This window comes from Rhododendron vialii, chromosome 7a, assembly GCF_030253575.1.
Source record: "Rhododendron vialii isolate Sample 1 chromosome 7a, ASM3025357v1".
In the NCBI taxonomy this organism is placed as follows: domain Eukaryota; kingdom Viridiplantae; phylum Streptophyta; class Magnoliopsida; order Ericales; family Ericaceae; genus Rhododendron; species Rhododendron vialii.
Window position 1 is genome coordinate 13,279,294 of NC_080563.1, and position 21,070 is coordinate 13,300,363.

The following is a 21,070-nucleotide window of genomic DNA, read 5'->3' on the forward strand; positions in this document are numbered from 1 at the left end:
ACTAATTTTGCAACTCTTGGAAAATTTTAATCTAAAAAGTCACTATCTTGATCTGATGGCAATTCCCAAATCTGCAAAACAACTCTCTTTTTTCTTTTTTTTCTTTTTCCAATTATTGTGATTGACTTTGATATAATTCTCATACCCAAAATCACATGCCAAATCATTAAAGAAAATTGAACACGGTGCATTCATCTTGTTGTTTTGCAAGGCATCATCTTCCTCTTTTAGTACTCTTCTCTTTGTATATAGCAATTGACCTATTTCGGGTTACTCTTGGACGATTCTATTTTTATTTTTTATTTTTTTTGTCTTTCATTCAAATTTTTTGGCTTAATATTCTGAATTTTATTTTAAGAAACTTAGTTTTGAAAATAATTTTTACAATAGTCCATCAGAATTTGATGCAAAAGTTATAAATGTAGAAAAAATTTAAATAAAGACAAAAATAATAATCCTCTACAATTATTAAGTCAAAATAGGCCTTAGTTTGATAAAATGACGAGATATGTACCACAAAGGATGGTGCAAAAATAGAATGAGGGCCTTAATTGCTTTTCTATAGAGCCCCTAATTTCAATCATTGATTTATGAGCTCTGATACTTTAAAAAAAGTGCGTTTTTTTAAAGAAAGAAAAGAGATACTAAAAATGTGCCGACGGGAGAAACGTGAGGACCCATTTGGTCACGCGGTTTCCTATATTCACACACACTCCCTTTGTCAGCAAATATAATTCACAGTTGAAACCAAATTGAACCTTTTCAACCCTTTCCTTGCTTTTTATTTGGTTTGACCGTCGGGGTGTCCAAGCCAGCTTACGGGGCACCTCAACTAATCCCTTCTTCAGTCGAGTCAAAGGTCATCTACACCAGGACTAAAGGATTTACAAAAAATTACTTTCTTGCGACCTGTGTTCAAAAATTGAACCCTAGTCAATTGTATGCTTCTTCTTCCCTCATTACTTCATTTTTCTTTTCTTTATGAGTGTACAAGCGGTATATATAAATCAATTTTTTTTTGGACACAGAGCCAAAATATTGCATTTTACGCAGTAAACGGTATTGAAAGAAAAACTATACGGATAAAACCTAATTCATCGTAAATATTAAAAAAATGCTTCATGGTGCCTAATAGTAGTTTTTTGCATGAACTCTCTGCATGGACATAATTTATAAATAAAATCAAACTTCTTGTTCACTCTAATATGCACCTCAATATTTATCCTCTGAGGAGCTGAATGTCACAATCTTTTCCATATTAGAGGGGTGTATGAGATTAAATTCAACAATGGTGGGTAGAATACGCCACATCTGTAATTACTGGTGGTCAAAATAAATGAATGACTGTCCTAGCATTGCTGAAGATTTGTCTCAAGCCATTTAAAAAACTTGGAACTCTTCATTAAGGAAGAAAGTGATCTTTGACCTTGAATCTAAGATCCTCTCCTATGATTCTTCATGTGATGCAGAATGAGAATCATCACGTTCAATTTTCACAATCCGAACCATTAATCTGGTAGATCTTGATGTGTTTACATTCACTCAAAAATTCAAGTTTATTGAAAATCCATAGAAGGAAGTGCGGGAGAGGAATATATCAAGTGTTTTCTTTTTCTTTTTCTGCTTTCTAATTTCAGAGATAGAAAGAGAGATTGAAAAATTAAGTAGATTGGAGATATCACATGCATCAAACCATGAAAGGAAGTGTGGGAGAGAAAGGGAGAGTAAATAAATGAGGATCAATGGCAACTGCGTAAATAAAAAACTGCAGGCAATTTAATAAATATCCTTGCAGTTGCATCTTGATCATTGATTTGTTTAACAGCTACACAAAGTTATTTGATCCTAACCAATGAATACGCCACATAGGACATTTATTAGAAACCAATGTGTAATGTAATGTAATACAAATGTAATACAGCACCTTTCCCTGAGAAACTGTGTACACTTTATCGAAAAGTTGTGAGAAGAACCTGCCTAGAGGAATCAATCAGCGATTCAGCAGCAACCAAAAGTAAGGCAGAATGCACTTGGCATAAAATGTTATGGAGCAATCCTGAGAGGGTCACGAGGGAACAGAGAAGTTTTGCGGATGTTGTTGAGGGCACAAAAGAGCATCACCACACGCTCCAATCCCACCCCAAAACCACCATGTGGAGGTGCACCATACCTGCAGCATAATAACAGTGAATCAGATTTTCGCTGGGTTTTATCGTCGTCAACTTGGATGTCCTAAGATCGCCAATCATTTTTTGCCGGACGAGCATCTCCGCAAGAAAACTCATTCGATAAGAATAGACAGAAAATGAAAATAACATACAGAATAGGGAATCTATTATTAGATAACAAAACAGAATCTATTGACCAGAATGCTACCGCACAATAAATAGCTCACAGATTGTTATAAGTACAGAAATCCAAGGTAGCACAGTATAACAAAAACTGGAAATTTGCAAAGGAAATTTGCTATACGCATATAGGTCTGTGGAAATGTTGTAATCATGATCCAACATCATCATCTGATGACAACATCGATAACAGTACAATTATGTATAATTATAACGACGACAACTCATGATTATCGTCGTAATAAGACTGATGATGAGAAAAGAGTTTTAGTACTGAACAAAACAAATAACTTAACAACGTTGAATATGGCCTGGCAAAACTTATACGATTTATCAGTAAAAGTTCAACAAAATACAATAGATGATAATAAGTTAATTTCGAACAAACGCAAATCATATTCTCATTCTGTTCCAAAACATAGAATAAGGTCTCAAATTGCTCAAATATGTAAATCAATCAAATGCAGTGGCATGCAGCAAAACTATACAATGGTTTGCACATTGATACCCAATTTTATATCACTTTTTTCATGAAACTTTTCTGGCTAGGATCAGACCATGAATTTAAAACGTGAAAGAAAACAAACAGAATTTCCGAAGTTTAATGTTGATAAAATTTATCAAAATACGAAAAGCAAAATTCCAATATCAGGTAAGCTATACAGGTAACCCAACCCAAAAAATTTGAAAAGGAAATATCTAATGTCTGTAAAGAAGTGCTTTGATTAGCAAGAACAATGAGAGGATCCCAAAAAATTTGAAAAGGAAATATCTAATGTCTGTAAAGAAGTGCTTTGATTAGCAAGAACAATGAGAGGATTTGAGACACACAGCCATGCACGCAGATAGAGACAGAGATTATTCATAAGACTGGCAATTTCTTGCAAAAACAAAAGCAATTGAAAAGGCAAAAGTGTGGAGCAACATGGTGAATTTAGAAAATACCGGAAAGAATCCACATATGTAGATATTGTTTTGACATCTATCCCGCAGGCTTCAGCACGTGTTGCCAAAAAATCAGGTAGGTGGACCCGCTGAGCTCCTGAAATTATCTCCTCCCCTAAACTCAAAGGACAAAATGAAGTTGTTAGAATGCTGATAGACAAATACTAAAAGAAAATTGTTGCCAGACTACGAATGGGTTAGACTATGGCACAAGCACCCAAGACCCTTGTTAGTTGTTAGGAATCTTCTAGGAATGGCTTTCATGGTAACAGCTATGACGAAGTTTGAGTGCATTTATGAACATGCATATGCAATAAAAATTGAGATGCATGCTTATGGGATAAAGTGAGTTTAGACACAGCTCTTTCGGCTATTTAAGCCACTTGGCTAATTTTTTTTTCCTTATTCAAAAAAAATTCGCATTTGTTAGTTTTTCGTCGATTTTTTGAGGATTATTGCTTTGTTATAACAAGAAGAATCTAAAAAGTAAAAAATTACGATTAAAATCTATATTTTTTGAATAAAGGCGAAAATAAGCCAATAAGCCAATTTTTTCGTCTTTAGTATTAAAAAAAAATTGGATTTCGATCGTAATTTTTTACGTTTTAGATTCCTCTCGTCATGGCAAAGCAATAATCCTCAAAAAATCGACGAAAAACTAACAAATCCAAAAAAAAATTTGAATAAAGGACAAAAAAATAAGCCAAGTGGCTTAAATAGCCGAAAGAGCCCACAATGTCTGCAATTCCAACATTGCTGTATTTCTTCTATTTGTATATATCATACAGGTAATCATCGTTACGATTTAAAAAAGGTTCTTAGTAGCCAGAGCAACGGGCCAATCAAGCAGTAATTCCTATGGGTGGGGTGGGGGGTGTGCTATGAAGCACTTACATCTCGCCGGACACTCCAGAGACAATCTAGTACACAATGGACACTTGCGAGACATGTTGGAGGTGTCATACATACAAAAACTCTTGGGAATGCTGCAATAACTCACACAAATTTTGAAACACGTAATGACATATGAGAATAAAGGCATATAAGGTACTTTTATGCTATTATTCCTTTCTCTCTACTATTTTTACTTCAAACATGGAGTGCCAGAGTCATGTTTCTATGTTTGGGTCCGTGTCAGTGCTACAAAGGGCTCATACGCTAAGAAGTATAGGGGCCTCACACAACTATGTTTCAACACATGTTGACAACGCTTCAATATTTACCCAAATTTAAGTGTGTTCGACACACTGGGACTGGCTAAGAAGTCAAAGAAGGAACACATTACGAGGTCAGAACACAATTTCGAAAAGTTGACTAGGGTCAAAATTGCCATGGATGCTTAGTATATTAATACATTTTTAGAGACTGTTGTTTTTATCTTCATAACGTTGAATGCAATTTATGTTTCTCATCCTCATTTGGTGGAAATGATGTCATTATCTTTTATGTAGTCAGAGTGATGAATATGAGTATAATGTACATTCAATGCCTCTCCATGTTTTAAATCTTGAAAAAAAACAATAAGCGTCTCTATGTGTGTCCTGTGTCCATATCATTGCTTCTTAAGCTGCACATATGGATTGAAAAGAATGCGGAAGGTATTTCCTATTTAAAACACAACTATTCAACATCATAGTTCAGCATCCTCCTAACAAAAACTGGCATCTCTAAGTGGTTGATTTGTCTCACTCGTTGGATAAAGGCACTCATTTGACACTCTAGGCAAGTGTCACACATATGTTCTAATATATTTTTAACATCAAAACCGTACCCGCACTAGACACTTAAAGTCCATCACTAAACACACATGAAAGCTGAAGCACATTGTTCATTTGGAGAAAATAACATAAGATCCAACGATGACATAAAATAGTGAAAATTTACAAATATAGTCCCTCCTTTGTCCATTTTAGTTTAGAAATCCTAAAAGCTCAAAACTTACAATTGCTTTAGAATGTAAAATACTGTATTCGTAATGTTAAACAGAAAACCAAGCTGATATTACGTTCAAACTTAAGATCTTAGTGTTGTAACTACTTTATTAAAGGCATGTCAGCGTGCATATATCGTATCATATCCACGTCCTGTGGTCATACCGAACTATCTAGGCATTCTTGTTTTCTTCCATGCAACAATCTACGTTCAAGTTCATTAATAGCGAGAAAAGAGAACATAACATTCAGTGGAACAAAACATTGTGATTTGGGAATATTAATGTGAATACAATGACACCGAAACTTATTACAAAACACTTATAATTCTATGAAAACATGCCACAATTTAATGTTTACCTCGAATGAATACGTCAAATGAATTACTGTAAGTAGGGTCATCACTACAAGGCATGGTATAGAATGGTCGAACGGCCAGTGGATAGCGGTGAAGTATATAGAACTCAGTGCCATACCTATATTCAGAAGAAATCCAGTTCATTGATTACTGATTCATGGGATGACAATCTCAGATAGAGCCATAGAGGTAACAGAAAGAAAAATAAGAACGGGAAAGTAAGGAAAACAAGTCAAATGTCGGTAAGTAAAATATAACTCACTTCTCCAAAACAAGTTGCCCCAGTTTTCTCTCAGATTCTGTGTTCAGGTCCCCTAGAGGATCAATTTCAATGCCAGCTTCCTGTAGAAACATATAATACGAGAATTACAGCTCAAAAATGCAGGATGCAGTAAGGATGAATTCATTTAAGGACAGCAGTGAACATCAGAGAAATTTCAAAGCAAAGTTATTGAGAAATATCTTGATTAAGAAATTTGTTTTCGCTTGATATTGCATTTTTTGCTGTCTAGTTACTAGAATATAGCCTATCAGGAAAGAAAAAAAGTTGCTAGAATATCTTCTCCTGTTGCAGTATGTCAAGATTGGAAAGCAAAGAGTTAGAAGTAACTACTTCAGCATATATCCACTCCATGTAACCTTGGCCAGAGATGTGTGACCTATGCAGCACGGATACTAACACGAACACACGAGACACGGGACTACTAAAAAAATGGGGACACGGACATGGTGAGGGACACAGAAAAAATAAAATGTAAGACAGACACTCATACACAAAGCAACATAGATATAAAAATTGAATATGTATCATATGTGTAAATGTATACAGCGAGAGAGGGAGAGTCTGAGAGATACATCGCAAGAGTGAGAGAGACTGATAGAGAGAGAGACTGCTTCAAGGATAGTGGGGTTCAATTGTCGTCAATCTAGATTTTTAGGGTTTCCTGCTTCAAGAGAGAGAGAGAGAGACTCACTCGATCGATATGGTTTTATCAATCATTTAGGATTGCTTATATAGGTTTTTTTTTGGTAACTTGGGCTTATATAGGTTTGATTACACTAATGCCCAAACATCCGATTAAGAACATGTTTACCCCTCAAAAAATAAAAGAATACTACACTTCTACCCTCGCTGTGTCCTCAAACGTGTCCCAGCCGTTTCCCGTGTGTCCCTCTAAAAGCTAAATTAATATAAGGGACACACCACGTGCCATGTCCCCTATGTGTCCCCCACATGACCCCTTGTCCAAAATGCGGATACGGCGACCTAAGAGTGTCTGTGCTTCAAAGAGTGTAACCTTTCCACAAAGATTCCAGAAAACAATTGCAAAACAAAACAAAACAGAGCACATCATCAAAGGTTTTTGTATTCAGGGCCCATTTTCTTATGAACAGAGATATAGTGACAATAAAGCATGGATTTGGACCAAGTTTAAGTTCATGCAAAATAACTTGAACTCTCCATAAAAACTGAATTTGTCAATCAAAAAGTCAATAGATTCGAACAAGATTCTCGTGTTCCATACAAATTTTCAGGTCCTGGCATGTTGTTTACCTTGCCATGCCAGATCCATATCTAGTATATCCATGCCTATCTCCAAAGGAAATATCCTTTTAATTTAAAGCTGGAAATCAGATAGAATCCTAGACAACCCCAACCATCTCAACATCATACAAATTCAGAATCATTTTGTCATGCCACGACGGCCAACAACTTATCCACCTGACGCAGGAGCAAAATAATGATAATCGGGAAATGAAGAGTTATCTTACTTATTTTTTGAAGTGTCTTTTAGTTTTTGGTCTAAGCATTTATTATGTGTTACTATCTAGTAGTATGTGTCTTAACTATCTAGTAAGTTGCGTCTTTGGTAAATAGTGGTCTAGGTATTTGAAAGGCTTGTGTTGGAAATGTCGAGCATTTATTTTGAGTCTTGAAGAGTCATCTTTTGTAATGCCTATTTATATGAGTTCTAATGAATGAAAAGGGAGAGTTGTGAGTTTATGAAAATATTGTGCAAGTATTTCTTGCTTGAGAGTGGGTGATTCCTCCAATAATCAAGTGTGTGACTTGGTCGCGTGAGTGTCTTCCGCAATTAGCAACGTCGAGTGACTTCCGTTGCCCCCGGTGAATGGCATCCCGGGATTATCCTAACCTCGCGGGTCTCGGCCTGCGTCAAATTGGTATCAGAGCGGTGATCCTGCCCTGCTGAGTTTTTATCCTGTCATTTTGAGATAAAATGTTGCGAATAAGTGAAAGACCGAGGAAAGATCATGCGTTAGAAGGAATTTTTTTCGATGGAGATTCTACAATTTCACAACCATTGGTGGATTGGAATTTGCCTCCAATCTATGATGAGTACACTGAAGAAGGATTCTTAATCATCAAACAACATCAATACTCCGGTTCGATAACAACTGGAAAGACGATAGTTGAGTGTTCCAAACCTTTCAACTATGATGGACATGAGGAGACAATAAAGTTTATCTGCTCCAAAAGTCTCACACACTCTACTATCGAAGCCAACTTCAATTTTGGGAAAAAGAAAAGTTGATGGAGTTGGAGTTGTTAGTCATGAAATGATTGATAACTTGGAGTTGCATGCAACTGAACCATCCCAACAATTTCCATTGCAGATGGTTGATGGCCAATTTTCAAGAGTCATGAAAGTGTTCTACTCGCGAGTTGGTCACAAACCAAAATTCAAGCAACATCTCAGGCAAAAGCAAAGGATGGAAAGGCTAATTGGTCAACCCGTGGACCGTGGGAAGTTAAACTCGAGGACAAGTTCTTTTGAAGAAAGGGGGTATGACGCAGGAGCAAAATAATGATAATCGGGAAATGAAGAGTTATCTTACTTATTTTTTGAAGTGTCTTTTAGTTTTTGGTCTAAGCATTTATTATGTGTCTTAACTATCTAGTATTATGTGTCTTAACTATCTAGTAAGTTGCGTCTTTGGTTAATAGTGGTCTAGGTATTTGAAAGGCTTGTGTTGGAAATGTCGAGCATTTATTTTGAGTCTTGAAGAGTCCTCTTTTGTAATGCCTATTTATATTAGTTCTAATGAATGAAAAGGGAGAGTTGTGAGTTTATGAAAATATTGTGCAAATATTTCTTGCTTCAGAGTGAGTGATTCCTCCAATAATCAAGTGTGTGACTTGATCGCGTGAGTGTATTCCGCGATTAGCAACGTCGAGTGACTTTTGTTGCCCCCGGTCGAGTGGCTTCCCGGGACTATCCCAATCTTGCAGGTTTCGGCCTGCTTCACCACCAGTGAGAAGAGAGCCAAGGAATCTGCGTCTTACTAGGTTAGATTTGTTTTATTTCTGTTTTTATTTTTTAATGAGCAACAAAAGAAATTACACGAAACAAGGAAGTATAACAGTTTAAGGAGGACAAAAAGTCCACCTAGAAACAAGAACGGAAAAATAACACCATAACAAATCACATACTGATATCCAATCCTTTACTCAAAAACAAAGGAATCCCTTATAAAAGTGATATATAGCTGACCAAAAAGAAGATAAATTGCAAAATCCACATCCCAAAACTCAAGCATTTCTCTCCAGCCAAAGAACTGAAAACTGGCCCTTGAACTATTCGGCTAGTGAAATGTATAGACTACCCAAAAATATGGGCATCACACTTCCTCGTAAGTTGCATTTTCTAACTAAACTTCAACCAGTCCAAACTTCATCAAGTTACTAGTACAACATACTTTTTCAAGGTGGTTTCTGTAGAGTTTTCTTCTTTATACAGTTTTTTTTTTTTTTATTTACTTCTGTTGGTCAGACAAGTTTGTATGTTTTTTTGTAACCCAGCTTTTTCGAGCAAATGCACGACTTTTCTAGAGGTGTGTATTTGTTCATCCAACATGTGAGATTTAATGAACTTTCTAAATTCAAATCTTAGGTACTGTATACTTTTCATACAAGAATGTAGAACATTCCCTGCAGAAAAGGAGAAATGACTTACAACCTGCCACACTAGTTTTGATATGCAGTAAAAATTCAGCACATGCACATTCAAACTTCCAAGTCCTTTAAAGTGATATTACTCTATGGAGAAGAAGGACGAGAACTCTTACCTTCAGCAATTGGACCCCCTCTTGAAAAGTAAGTCGTAAGGTCTTTCTCAAGTACTGAATAGCCAATCAGTAGCAATAGTTAGCACAAACAAGAGCACATCAATGAAGCATGGATACACAGGATATGAATACGATAAGCTACGGATACGGTGTTTCAAGAAACTCTAAGAAAATAGGATATGGGTACTGCCCAGATATGTTAGACTACAAACTATCATTACAATACTTTACCATTATATTACGTATAATGCAAGTATGGTGAGAACTGTTTTGTGTTCTTCAAATGCAAAAGCATTCTGCACATGTTTACACGGTTACTTGTTGAAATCCAATTTTATGGAACACATCACAATGAGTGTGTATTAAACAACTTTAAAACATTGATACAAATTTCATCTTAATAGATTTTCCTCTCTCTAAAAAGTAAATAAAGTATTAGCCATTAATAATTATCTGTATTCCTATTTCCTAACAATTTACTCCAATACTATGCAAGAAGTGCCACAATCTAAATTTCATCAAGTTCCGATACGTGACCAAGAGTACCCAAAAGAGATCCAATGCTTCAAAAATCAAAAAATAATAATAATAAATTCAAATAGTTGATGCTTCAGGAATATGTATCTGCAAGTATGGGAGGAGAATCGGCATCCAATATGGACACAACTCCCATATAGAAGTATTTGCGCTACATAGGAGTATACCCACCTAATAGGATTATAAAAATCTTTATGTTAACTTTCTTGCATGCAGACATATAATAACATCAATATCCGCAGCACATTGATAATGGTTCACATAATCAGAAATATGATATTATGACCTTTAAAGGCTCAAATGGATATTGTTTTCCAATGGCTTCAAGCTCTTTCTGACATCTTTCATTCAAACTATCAAACAGTGCAACAAACAAGCGATCCACAATATCCATCACCTGCATGAAAAAGTTAGGCACCTTAACATCAAAAAGGTCATAACCTTTATTATTTAGTGATCCTTACAACCATAAACTGACAATTCAATTACCTCAGAATAGTGCTCCTTGATCTCCATCTCAACATCAAGACCAGTGAACTCACACAAGTGTCTGTGGGTAAAGGAATCCTCTGCTCTGAAAACTGGACCTACCTCAAAAACACGGCCAAAATCACCACAAATTGCCATTTGCTTGTGAAGCTGAGGTGACTGAGCTAGACATGCAGGTTGCCCTTTGTAGTCCAGCCTGAAAACAGCTGAGCCACCCTCACTAGAACCTGCTATCAACTTTGGGGTATGAATCCCCACAAAGCCTTCAGATAGTAAGAACTGCCTGAATATCTGTAGAACAGTTTAAACAGAGTTAAAAAACCAGGCTAGCAATCATACCATGTGCTCTGGTCTAAGTAAAACAACAATGAAAGGAAAAAGGCAAATTGGTATGTACAGCTCTAAACAACAAGTACGTGTCATACACACAGAGGTAATTACGACAACAATAAAGATAAAACTTGTACGAAAATAGCCTAGAAAGCCTAACCTACTACTTGTGCAAAAATAGCCTAGTTGATAGCAACCTCAATAAGAACACAGAGCAAAAACAAATTTCCCACCAAGTTATATAAGCTCGCTACCCCTATGTTAAAATTCAGATTCCGTCTCCGCCCAAGAACGTGGCGGAAAGTCAATTCTAATAACTCGAGGATAAATGAAGTAATTTCGATTAAAAACCAATGCTGTAGTTTGTTTTATCTCCATCATTAGAAAGTAACCGCATAATCTTTTAAGGTATACCATGCTATTTCATACTTTGTTAACAGTAAATGTGTACCATGTTTAAAGAGAGGCTCACTATTAAGTTCTTGAACATTGGCGTGAAGGAAAACAATATTTTGTTATATCTCAGCTATCCTCTTTGGACTGCATGGGAGTCCATAATCTACAAATCTCCATCTCTAAAATCACTCCCCAACAACTAGTCATGTGTCTGATACATGTTGCTTCGCCATCCTTTATGAGTAAGGACAAGAAAGTATTCAGGATCCTTTAATAATAAGTTACTACTTACTACATTCAACAGTCCTCTTCAACAAGAAGAAGTTATGCATTGGATACAGATCCTACCGGAAAAATTCCTTCGCAATTTAAAGCAAGAATGAAAATAGAGTCCTTTCTTTAATAACCTTACCTCATTCATCTATTTTTGTTTTTATATCTGGGGTAGAACTAAGGTCACCCCCACTTTTTTACCACCTGATGGTCCTGATCCAACAGCCACCAGCAATAATTTCTTAACCACTCTATCAAAAGGATGACTTACTTCACATACCGTTCTTTGCTAACAACAATATTATTAAACATTTCAAGAAACCGTGCTATACATGTCAACAAAAATCAGAAGACAGAGGGATGGGCATTATGAAGAATATAAACCACATAATGCAAACTTACATTTTCAACTTGGCATTGAATGCGAAAAATCCCTTGATTACTAGGTGTGCGCAGGTCCAGAACCCTAAAATTTAGACGGGTATCCTGATTGACACGAACAAGCTGTTCTCCAGCCTACACACATCGAAAAACAAAATTGACAAACACCTTATAAGGCAGTAAGCACATGAATACAATGCATCACAATCATAGAGCATGTTATCAATATCCACAAATGCTACCATACGATCTAATATATAGCGGTCATCAACTACAAGCAATCAATACGTTACGTGTGAAAGAAAATGCGAAACCGATATACCTGCAAAGCCTTGTCAATTTCAACTTCACTACGTGCAGCATCCTCGATATTAATAGGTAAGGTAGGCACTGCCTTGCTGATGCAGTAAACCTTCCTCACTTGAATTTCCACCTGCGATGTCAAAATAGGTTCTTTTAATTACTTATTGTCAAAAAAATTCACAAGTCATTTCCAGACTTTACCCATCATAAGAAGAAAAAAACCCCAAAATTCCTGCCACATGCCAATGAATATCTATAATGCCAACAGAGATGACATCATCCAAAATTCAAATTTGCTAAGAAAATCCCTAAGAGATGACATCATCTGTTATAGAATTTCGAGTGGGTATTAGATTTTAAAAGAAAATGCGGGGTGAGTGAACCAACATCATTTTAAACATTTCACAAAATACTACTTTGACTATGAAGAATAAAGGGCTGCAAACGAACAGCTCGAGGCTCGGCGAGGCTCGCCTCGTTTAGTAATCGAGCTCTCTCGATTTCTCAGGCTCATTAGCTCAGCTTGGCTCGAAAAAGCTTGGCTCGGCTTGTTTAAAGAGGCTCGTTTAATGAACAAACTAGGCTCAGCTCGTATACAATTGAGCTATACAATTGAGCCGAGCTCGAGTTTTTGGCTCGTTTAGTAAACACACCAAAGCTCCGCTCAGCTCGGCTCGTTTGCAAAAACTTAAAACTTGGATAGGCAGTCGCCTGGTTTCGTCCATTCATCGGTTCGTCCTTGGCTATGCAAAATCTTAATAATAACGAAATTTACTTTGCCAATCAAAAAAGAAAAAACAAATCCGGAACAGTAACATTGCCGCGTATTTTGTTGTATATACCTGCTGAGCAGCACCTTTGATTGGGCTACTAGGCACAGAAACAGTCCCTTCGACATCAACGTACGACTCCCTGTTCAACCCCGTCGCGAATTTCACCATCCCAAGGCTAACCACGTCCGGAGACACCAACAGCACGCACTGCACGGTGAACCCCTTCTCCCTGACAATCAAGAACGCCATCTTCTTGCTGACGGCGCGGACCGTCTGGACCCGGCCCCGCACGAGCACCGTCTGGCCCTCAAGTCCCTCCGTCAGCAACCCGACCTCGGTCCACTCGCGGCCCGTGACGGACTTCGACTGGAGGTCCTCCAGCGGGATGTCGCCGTAGTGGGCCGCGAGGGGGTCGGGGGCGTCGAGAGAGATCGCCGTGACGGCGGCGGCGGCGGCCGCTGCAGCGCGTTTCTGCTGCTTGGCGGCTTCTTTCTTGGCGGCCTTCTTGCTTTGCGTAGCATCCACGTTGACGCCGTCTCCTTCTGGTTTCGGTTGGTTTGGAGCGTCGGACGACATTGGAACGAGGAGAGAGAAAGAGAGAGAGGAATTTGGGGAATGATTGTCAGGACGACTCCACTAGGGTTTTGATAAGGAGAGATTTGGTAAAACCACGGATGATAAAACCCTAGACCTACAAAATCGTCTGGCGACCAGGGGAAACTGTGGACGATAGAAAAAGAGTCCTGCTACCGGTACAGATTTTTGTGCACAGATTTTGTTGTGGGGCCCACCACGGGTCCCACACAAATCATCCAAGCCGTTTATTAAATGTAAAACATTTTTTTAAGGGTCTCCGTAAAAAATAAGCTCAATCCAATACCTATAGGTGCTTCATCCAACCATCTAACTTTTCATTCAGATTTTCGGATAATGAAAAGTTATACGATTGGATCGAGTATCTATAGGTATCGGATTGAGATTATTTTTTACAGGGACCCTTGAAAAAATATTTTACATTTAATGAACGGCTTGGATGATTTGTGTGAAACCCATGGTGGGCCCCACAATAAAATCTGTGCACAATCTGTGCACAGATTGTATGTGTGTAGCATTTCTGATAGAAAAGACAGAAAGTCTACACACATACAATTTGTGCACAGATTGTGCACAGATTTTATTGTGAGGCCCACCACGGGTCCCATACAAATCATCCGAACCGTTCATTAAATGTAAAATATTTTTTCAAGAGTCCCCGTAAAAAATAATCTCAATCCCATAACTATAGATACTCGATCCAATCGTATAACTTTTCATTATCCGAAAATCTGAATGAAAAGTTAGATGGTTGGATGAAGCACATATAGGTATTGGATTGAGCTTATTTTTTACGGAAACCCTTAAAAAAATGTTTTACATTTAATAAACGGCTTGGATGATTTGTGTGGGACCCGTGGTGGGCCCCACAACAAAATCTGTGCACTATCTGTGCATAGAAATCTGTGTGGATAGCACAGCTCTAGAAAAGAATACACCTAAAGAGTCCTGCTACCCGTACAGATTTTTGTGCACAGATTTTGTTGTGGGGCCCACCACGGGTCCCACACAAATCATCCAAGCCGTTCATTAAATGTAAAACATTTTTTCAAGGGTCCCCGTAAAAAATAAGCTCAATCCAATACCTATAGGTACTTCATCCAACCATCTAACTTTTCATTCAGATTTTTGGATAATGAAAAGTTATACGATTGGATCGAGCATTTATAGGTATCGGATTGAGATTATTTTTTACGGGGACTCTTAAAAAAATATTTTACATTTAATGAACGACTCGGATGATTTGTGTGAGACCCGTGGTAAGCTCCACAACAAAATCTGTGCACAATCTGTGCACAGATTGTATGTGTGTGTAGCATTTCTGACTCCTAAAAGAGTAAAAGGTACTCCATAAAAGGATAAATTACATTTACCTTCCCTGAGGTTTTTGACTATTTCACTGGACTTGGACTGACATCCCCTATTTTAGTTGAAATAGCACTGACCTCGTTTATGATTCACTTTTCCATTTCAGTTTCCCCTCTCCGTTAGCTGACTAACAATTTGGCAATTAAACTTGTGTTTAGTCCCATTTTACCCTTTTGTTGTATGTTTGGAGAATTACACTATTGCTACGGGCCCTGTTCTGTGCCGTTAAGGACTCTTAAAAAGTAAGTATTTATTTACAATTCATAGTTAAAAATAACATATTTTCAAAAATAATTTTTCTATTTTTTTTTGCACAAATTAAAGGATCTCATCAAGATTTATCAAACAGAATTCATATTACACACAAAAAAATATTTTAATAAGTCCATTATTTTTAAACTTGAAAAGTATAAATAAGTACTCCCTCCGTCCCTTTTTTTGTGTCCAGTATACCATTTTGGGCTGTCCCTTAATAAGTGTCCATTTTGTAAAGTTAGGGGGGTAAAAGTTGGTGTATTGTCTATTTTGTCCCTAAAAGTAGATTTTATTTTGAAAAGTTAGTGAGTAAAAGTGTAATGATGATGGGTAAGTAGGGAAAGTGGAGGAAAAAGTTGATATGAAATGTGTAATGATTATGTTTTTTTAATAAGTTAGAGTTACGAAGCAAGACACTTAAAAAGAGACAGAGGGAGTACTATTTTTTAGAACCCTTCGTGGAACAGAACCTATTAAAAAAAATCAACTCATTAGGCCCCGTTCATTTTCCCTCATTAGTTCATTTTCCTTTTTCTTTATATGCGTAGAATGGTGGAACTAAAATTTGAATTTGGAGGTGGCACTAAAAAAACGATATAACCCTCTATCACCTAAAGAATATTCGATCCGCAAACCAAGAACTTAAGAAGAATATGTTTCTTGTTCGAACAAAGTCAAAGTTCTTTTTTCAAGAGAGAGAAGGTGGTTGATTTCAAGTTTCTTTTTGAAAGTTCTTCAAAAAATAGTTTGTCATGGGAATAGAAAATTTTCTATTTAGGGGCTATTTTTTTTTTAAACTCGGGAGAAAGAATTATTATTATGAAATCAAAGAGGGGCCAGAGGCCCGATAATCCTCAAGAGCAAGGAGTGAAAGCCAATTGGGAACAAGCTCCCTCCAACGTCTCTCCCTCCCAACTCTTAATTGAGAGTACAAAATTTCGTAAGAAAATTTAAAAAAAAGGATGATTAATTGGGAGTCATGGCTCAACTCTTGGTTTTTTTTTTCCCTTTTTAATTTAGATACAGATTCGTAAACTTATTGGAAAGACAAATCAAATACTTGAACCAAAAATATAATGGCCTAGACCATGAAATAGTGGAATTAATTTTTTTATGCTTTTTGATGGGCATGAATGTTAAAGAGAACTTTACGCACTATCAATAATGGTTCGTCAATGCGAATGACGGATATTTCTCTTCCGGTAATGAAGATTTAGGAATTCTGTCCGAAAATTATAATGACCGACACCATCAAAAGAAAGATAATTTGAAGACTTGAATTTGCATGCTAAAAAACAGCTTCGTAAGATTTTTGATCCTGTACAAAATTAGCAAAGTTACTACGTGCTTCGCCTTCAAACCTCGCCTTCAAATATAAGGTTGAAAACCCCAAGCGTAGGGCTAGGTCGTTGGTAGCATAATATCCGGAAGTCCGGGATCGTACCCACAGAGAATTCGAATGTAGCTTAATCGGATTGTAGGTTTTATATGGTGGATTGTGGCGTTTAAGACGGCCAACTTGGTTTTGCTTTGAAACGATGAAAATTGCGAAGGCAAAAGACTAGGATAACGCTTAATAAACTAAAAGGAGGCAAGTCTAGGGATCGTCTAACCCTTGACTTTAGCCGTTACCGGTTCTCAATATAACTCAGGCGAGAGCCACGACCGCGTGCTCACGCCCGGAAGATTTAGCTTTAATGACTACGTTTATCAAAAGAGGTGATTAACCGGAATTAAATCAACCTATTTTTGCTAATGTATCTAACACGTAGGGGGCCACGAGCCCTCGGTATGTCGCTTGCCAAGACCGCTTGACTAAACTTCATACCAAGGAGTTAACACGCCTCGCTTAGACCAAAAAGGCTAGATTAATGAAATTCCGAAAATCAAGATTTTAAGCCCGAAGGTTTGAGAACCAAATAACCACCTAAGTCCTCGGGAAAGATTACCCCGAGACTTGGCCTATCAACTACTCACACATAGCTAAAGCATGAAAGAAAGCATAAAAACGAGACATGACTTTTAACCGATGAAAACGAAAACAAACTTGATATTATAAAAGATCTAGTCCGTAGGAACAACTTTAATAAACGAGAAATTAACAAACGAGAATTACTTACTTGAGTTCTTAAGGAATTACACTAGAAAAGCTTGAAAGACCATTAATGGAGGAAAATTAAAAGCTATTAAAGACCTAGATAACAAAGGGGAGAGAGGAGACCCCTATTTATACACAATGGGTTTCTCTCTCCTCAAATATCTAAAAACATACTATAAGTAGCAACTATTCCATAAATGGAAAGTCCAAAAAGTAGCAAAATATCTGGTCGGAAGCTCTCCGTATCGATACAGAATAAGCAAAGTATCGATACCACATCGTTAAGCTGAAAAGGCCAATCTCCCGTAACAATCCCGTATCGATACATATTATGGCCGTATCGATACGGGACTCTCTGCTTGGAAAGATAACCAACGCGTATCGATACAGCGCTTAATCCGTATCGATACGCAGAGCTTATCTCTGGTTCTTCAAGTCAGCCTCCAGAACTTGGCACCCGACGGCTCCCAGCAACTTCCACAGCATCTCAGCACCTTATTTTCATTCTCTAAACTTAAGTAAAGACTACATTTTAAACCTTTCTTTTACCTTTTCTTTACTTTAATTTATTTAATGAAAATAAGAAAGTACCCCCCATTTGGAAACAATGGCATTACCAGAATTTGAAGATTTCAATTAAATCAAAATGTCAACCCCCCATTTTTAGTGTAAAATGGAAATCTGCACGTTTTTCGCAAGAGAAAATGGCTCAAAACATGACCTTGCTCTTCAAATAAAACCTTGTAACTTTGTAGTTACTCTTACAAAAATTCAAGGATTAATTACCGCCATTTTTAATCTCGAGAATCGATACTTTTTCTGAAAGTCATTTTTCCATACTTAGACAGATTTTAAGGGGCCGACAGGGTCTTCGGGTACTTGGAAGCACTTGGGCCATCCATGGCGTTGAAATGCGCCTTATTTGCACGTTTTACCTGAAAACACTAAAAACACACCTTACGTGCAATATCGTTATAAAAGCTAGATAAATGCAAGTTAAAGCAACATAAAACGGGACTAGTCGCACCAAATATCTACAATATTGGGTGCGCATCACTACGGTATATTGTGACGGAAGTGATGGACGTAAGGGCGACTACCCACCTCAAATTTGAAAAAAAAGAAGAGGGGGGCATTATGATAGCATTTTTTTATTACAATATTCAAATGTTGGTTCACTCGCCAAATTCATTATGTGTTAGAGCATCTCCAATAGCCTCAATCTCATTCTAAGCAAATTGTCTAACTAAAACACTAAAATTCTACTTTAACTAGTCACAAAATACATCTCTCTTCCAACATACCTACTCAAATTACAAAACTCCTTTAAAAATAAAAAATAAAAGGACAAAACCCAAAATATAGGGCTTCGCCAGAAAACAAAACCCAAAATCCACTATTAGAGCTTCACCAGGAAACAAACCTGGACAGAATCCACAACCTCTGCTCACCAATGATCAAAACTTCGATTCCGACGGACGAATCGAAATCAGTAAACCGACAAATTGAAATTTGTTAACCGAAATTAATAAACCCACAAATTGAAATCAAGAAACCCACAATCGAAATCAGTAAACACACAATCAAAATTAGTAAACACACAATCAAAATCAGTAAATCCACAAACCCACCGGAATCCCATGCTTCCTTCTTCCAACCAACAAAGTCCCATCTTCCGACGGACAAATGATGGTTGAATCAAACCCCAACGGAATCCAATCCCACAGCTTGCTGGAGCCAACGGGCGACAACAACGAAGCCAACAACTTCAGAGCCAATGCAGAGTGAGAGAGAGAACCGAGTGAACAGTGCCTTGCCCCTTGTGGCGTGGTACTGTAGCTCCCGATCAAAATACCAAGCTCTAAGCTAGTCTGTTGGGTGAGAGGTTTTGAGGGTTTGGCTCTCCTCTCAAGCGAGAATAAGGAAAAGAGGAGGCTATTGGAGATACTCTAACAACTTTTTATTGCTAATACTCCACCCACCTAAGATTAATGGTGAGTTCACGTTATATTTTTATGTCTTTAGAGTACTAATGCCAAAATACCACTTGTTTGCATTAAAAATACCACAATTACCATTTAGTCTATTTAGTTAAAGGAAATGAATTTTCTTGAATTATAGGTATTTTTGAACTAAATACCGAGAATAACAAAAATACTGTTTAGTCAATAGCATGAGCGCTCCCTAAAATCTTTGCATCCGTCCTCATGTGCAGATCTTTTAAATTGCCTTCAATCTGTATTACAATACACAATGATTTTGCAAAATGTTTCTCTCATAACTGTCCTCCATGACAGTTTAAACAGAGGAGATTGAATTTGAATTTTGATGTTCATTTGATCCAAGGGTTCTTATCTTTTCTTGTTCAAAATTCAAACCCCGTATGGAAGAAGATTTCCTCTTTACGGCAGGGATGAGATAATTTTCAAGAGATCTAAGGGATTTATATTTCCCAAAAATTGAGATGCTTTCTATTCCTCTCTTTTCCATTCGGTCATTTGACAGGGCTGACCTCTCGCATGGACTTTTAAACGGTGAGTTCGACAAAGAGTATTTTTTGTTTTAAGGTTTTATCATTTTATTCCTGGGTTATGGATGACTGATTTTGGTTGTGCGATATCATATTCCTGGGATTGGACTTGACTGATAATTGAACCTTTCTTTTCCTTTTTATTCCATGTATTCTTTCTAGATAAGATTTTTTCTTTTAGTTTTTTTATTCCATGAATTGTTTTTTTATGCTTTAGGTTTTAATTGGGACTTTAGGAATTGCAAATGTTTCTGATTTTATTGCATCCAAAGTGTTTGTAAAATACCTCATAAAAATGGAATTGAATAATATAGCTCGAGATAGTGAGGCCGGAGATTAAAATTACTGGTAATTGAGAGGCTTCGTAACATGGATCAGTTCTATTAGTTGAATGACATAGTGTTGATTGAGCTCTTCAATTTCCAAAGGTATTGGGGGCTGCTATTTCAACATAAATTTTTTTATATTGGGTTTGGAACCCCTATTGGGCAAGCTACAACCATTTTTTTCCTTTATGGCATTGGCTTCCCTATTTCTAATATCGTTTTTTTTCTTTACGAGTGCATCTTTTGCTTGGGTTCGATCTTCGATCTAACAATTAAAGCATTACCATTTCAATGGAAAAAAAATTGCTAATGGTACATTATCTCTTATAATTGTCTCACGGTAACTTATTTATTCTTTTATTTGGACACCCATTATTCGTTGATCCAACGTAGGTGCTACTTTTATCCGAAGGCTAAGGTATTCAATCAGAAACAAAACACTCATTGCCCAAGGTAATAGAGAATAAATTCTTTATACTGCCGGTATAAACATTTGTTTCCACCAAATCAATTACATTGCGCTATGTTGCAAAACAGTGGTCCCAATCAATAAAATATGACGACATGACGCAATATAATTAATTTGAATAAAACAAATGTTTACACCGGCGGTGTAAAGAATTTAATCTCTAGGTAATAACCAACAATGGTTGTAGATTTGTTTTTTACTTGCCAACTCAAATTAACAAAGTCAACGAATATGGTCTCACATAGTTGGAATCGTTTGATAGGGTCGCGGTGTTGTA

At 37.0% G+C, this 21,070-nt stretch overlaps 1 protein-coding gene across 3 annotated transcripts in view; it reads right to left on the reverse strand.

The window, feature by feature from the left end:
• Positions 1-1,754: 1,754 nt before the first annotated feature.
• LOC131332065 (aspartate--tRNA ligase 2, cytoplasmic-like) overlaps positions 1,755-21,070 on the reverse strand; it is a 53,298-nt gene continuing 33,982 nt past the window's right edge. The window contains exons 1-11 of one of the 3 annotated variants that reach the window (XM_058366121.1): positions 13,223-13,884; positions 12,400-12,510; positions 12,099-12,212; positions 10,698-10,988; positions 10,495-10,605; positions 9,672-9,725; positions 7,739-7,804; positions 5,845-5,924; positions 5,585-5,700; positions 3,294-3,408; positions 1,755-2,170 (exon numbers count right to left, since the gene is read on the reverse strand). In XM_058366121.1, coding sequence (XP_058222104.1) covers positions 2,044-2,170; positions 3,294-3,408; positions 5,585-5,700; positions 5,845-5,924; positions 7,739-7,804; positions 9,672-9,725; positions 10,495-10,605; positions 10,698-10,988; positions 12,099-12,212; positions 12,400-12,510; positions 13,223-13,729 — 1,692 coding nt within the window. In that variant the 5' untranslated portion in view covers positions 13,730-13,884 and the 3' untranslated portion in view covers positions 1,755-2,043. Of the gene's footprint in view, positions 2,171-3,293; positions 3,409-5,584; positions 5,701-5,844; positions 5,925-7,738; positions 7,805-9,671; positions 9,726-10,494; positions 10,606-10,697; positions 10,989-12,098; positions 12,213-12,399; positions 12,511-13,222; positions 13,892-21,070 lie in introns of those variants that run through there. The other 2 variants (XM_058366123.1, XM_058366122.1) reach the window with 2 other exon arrangements.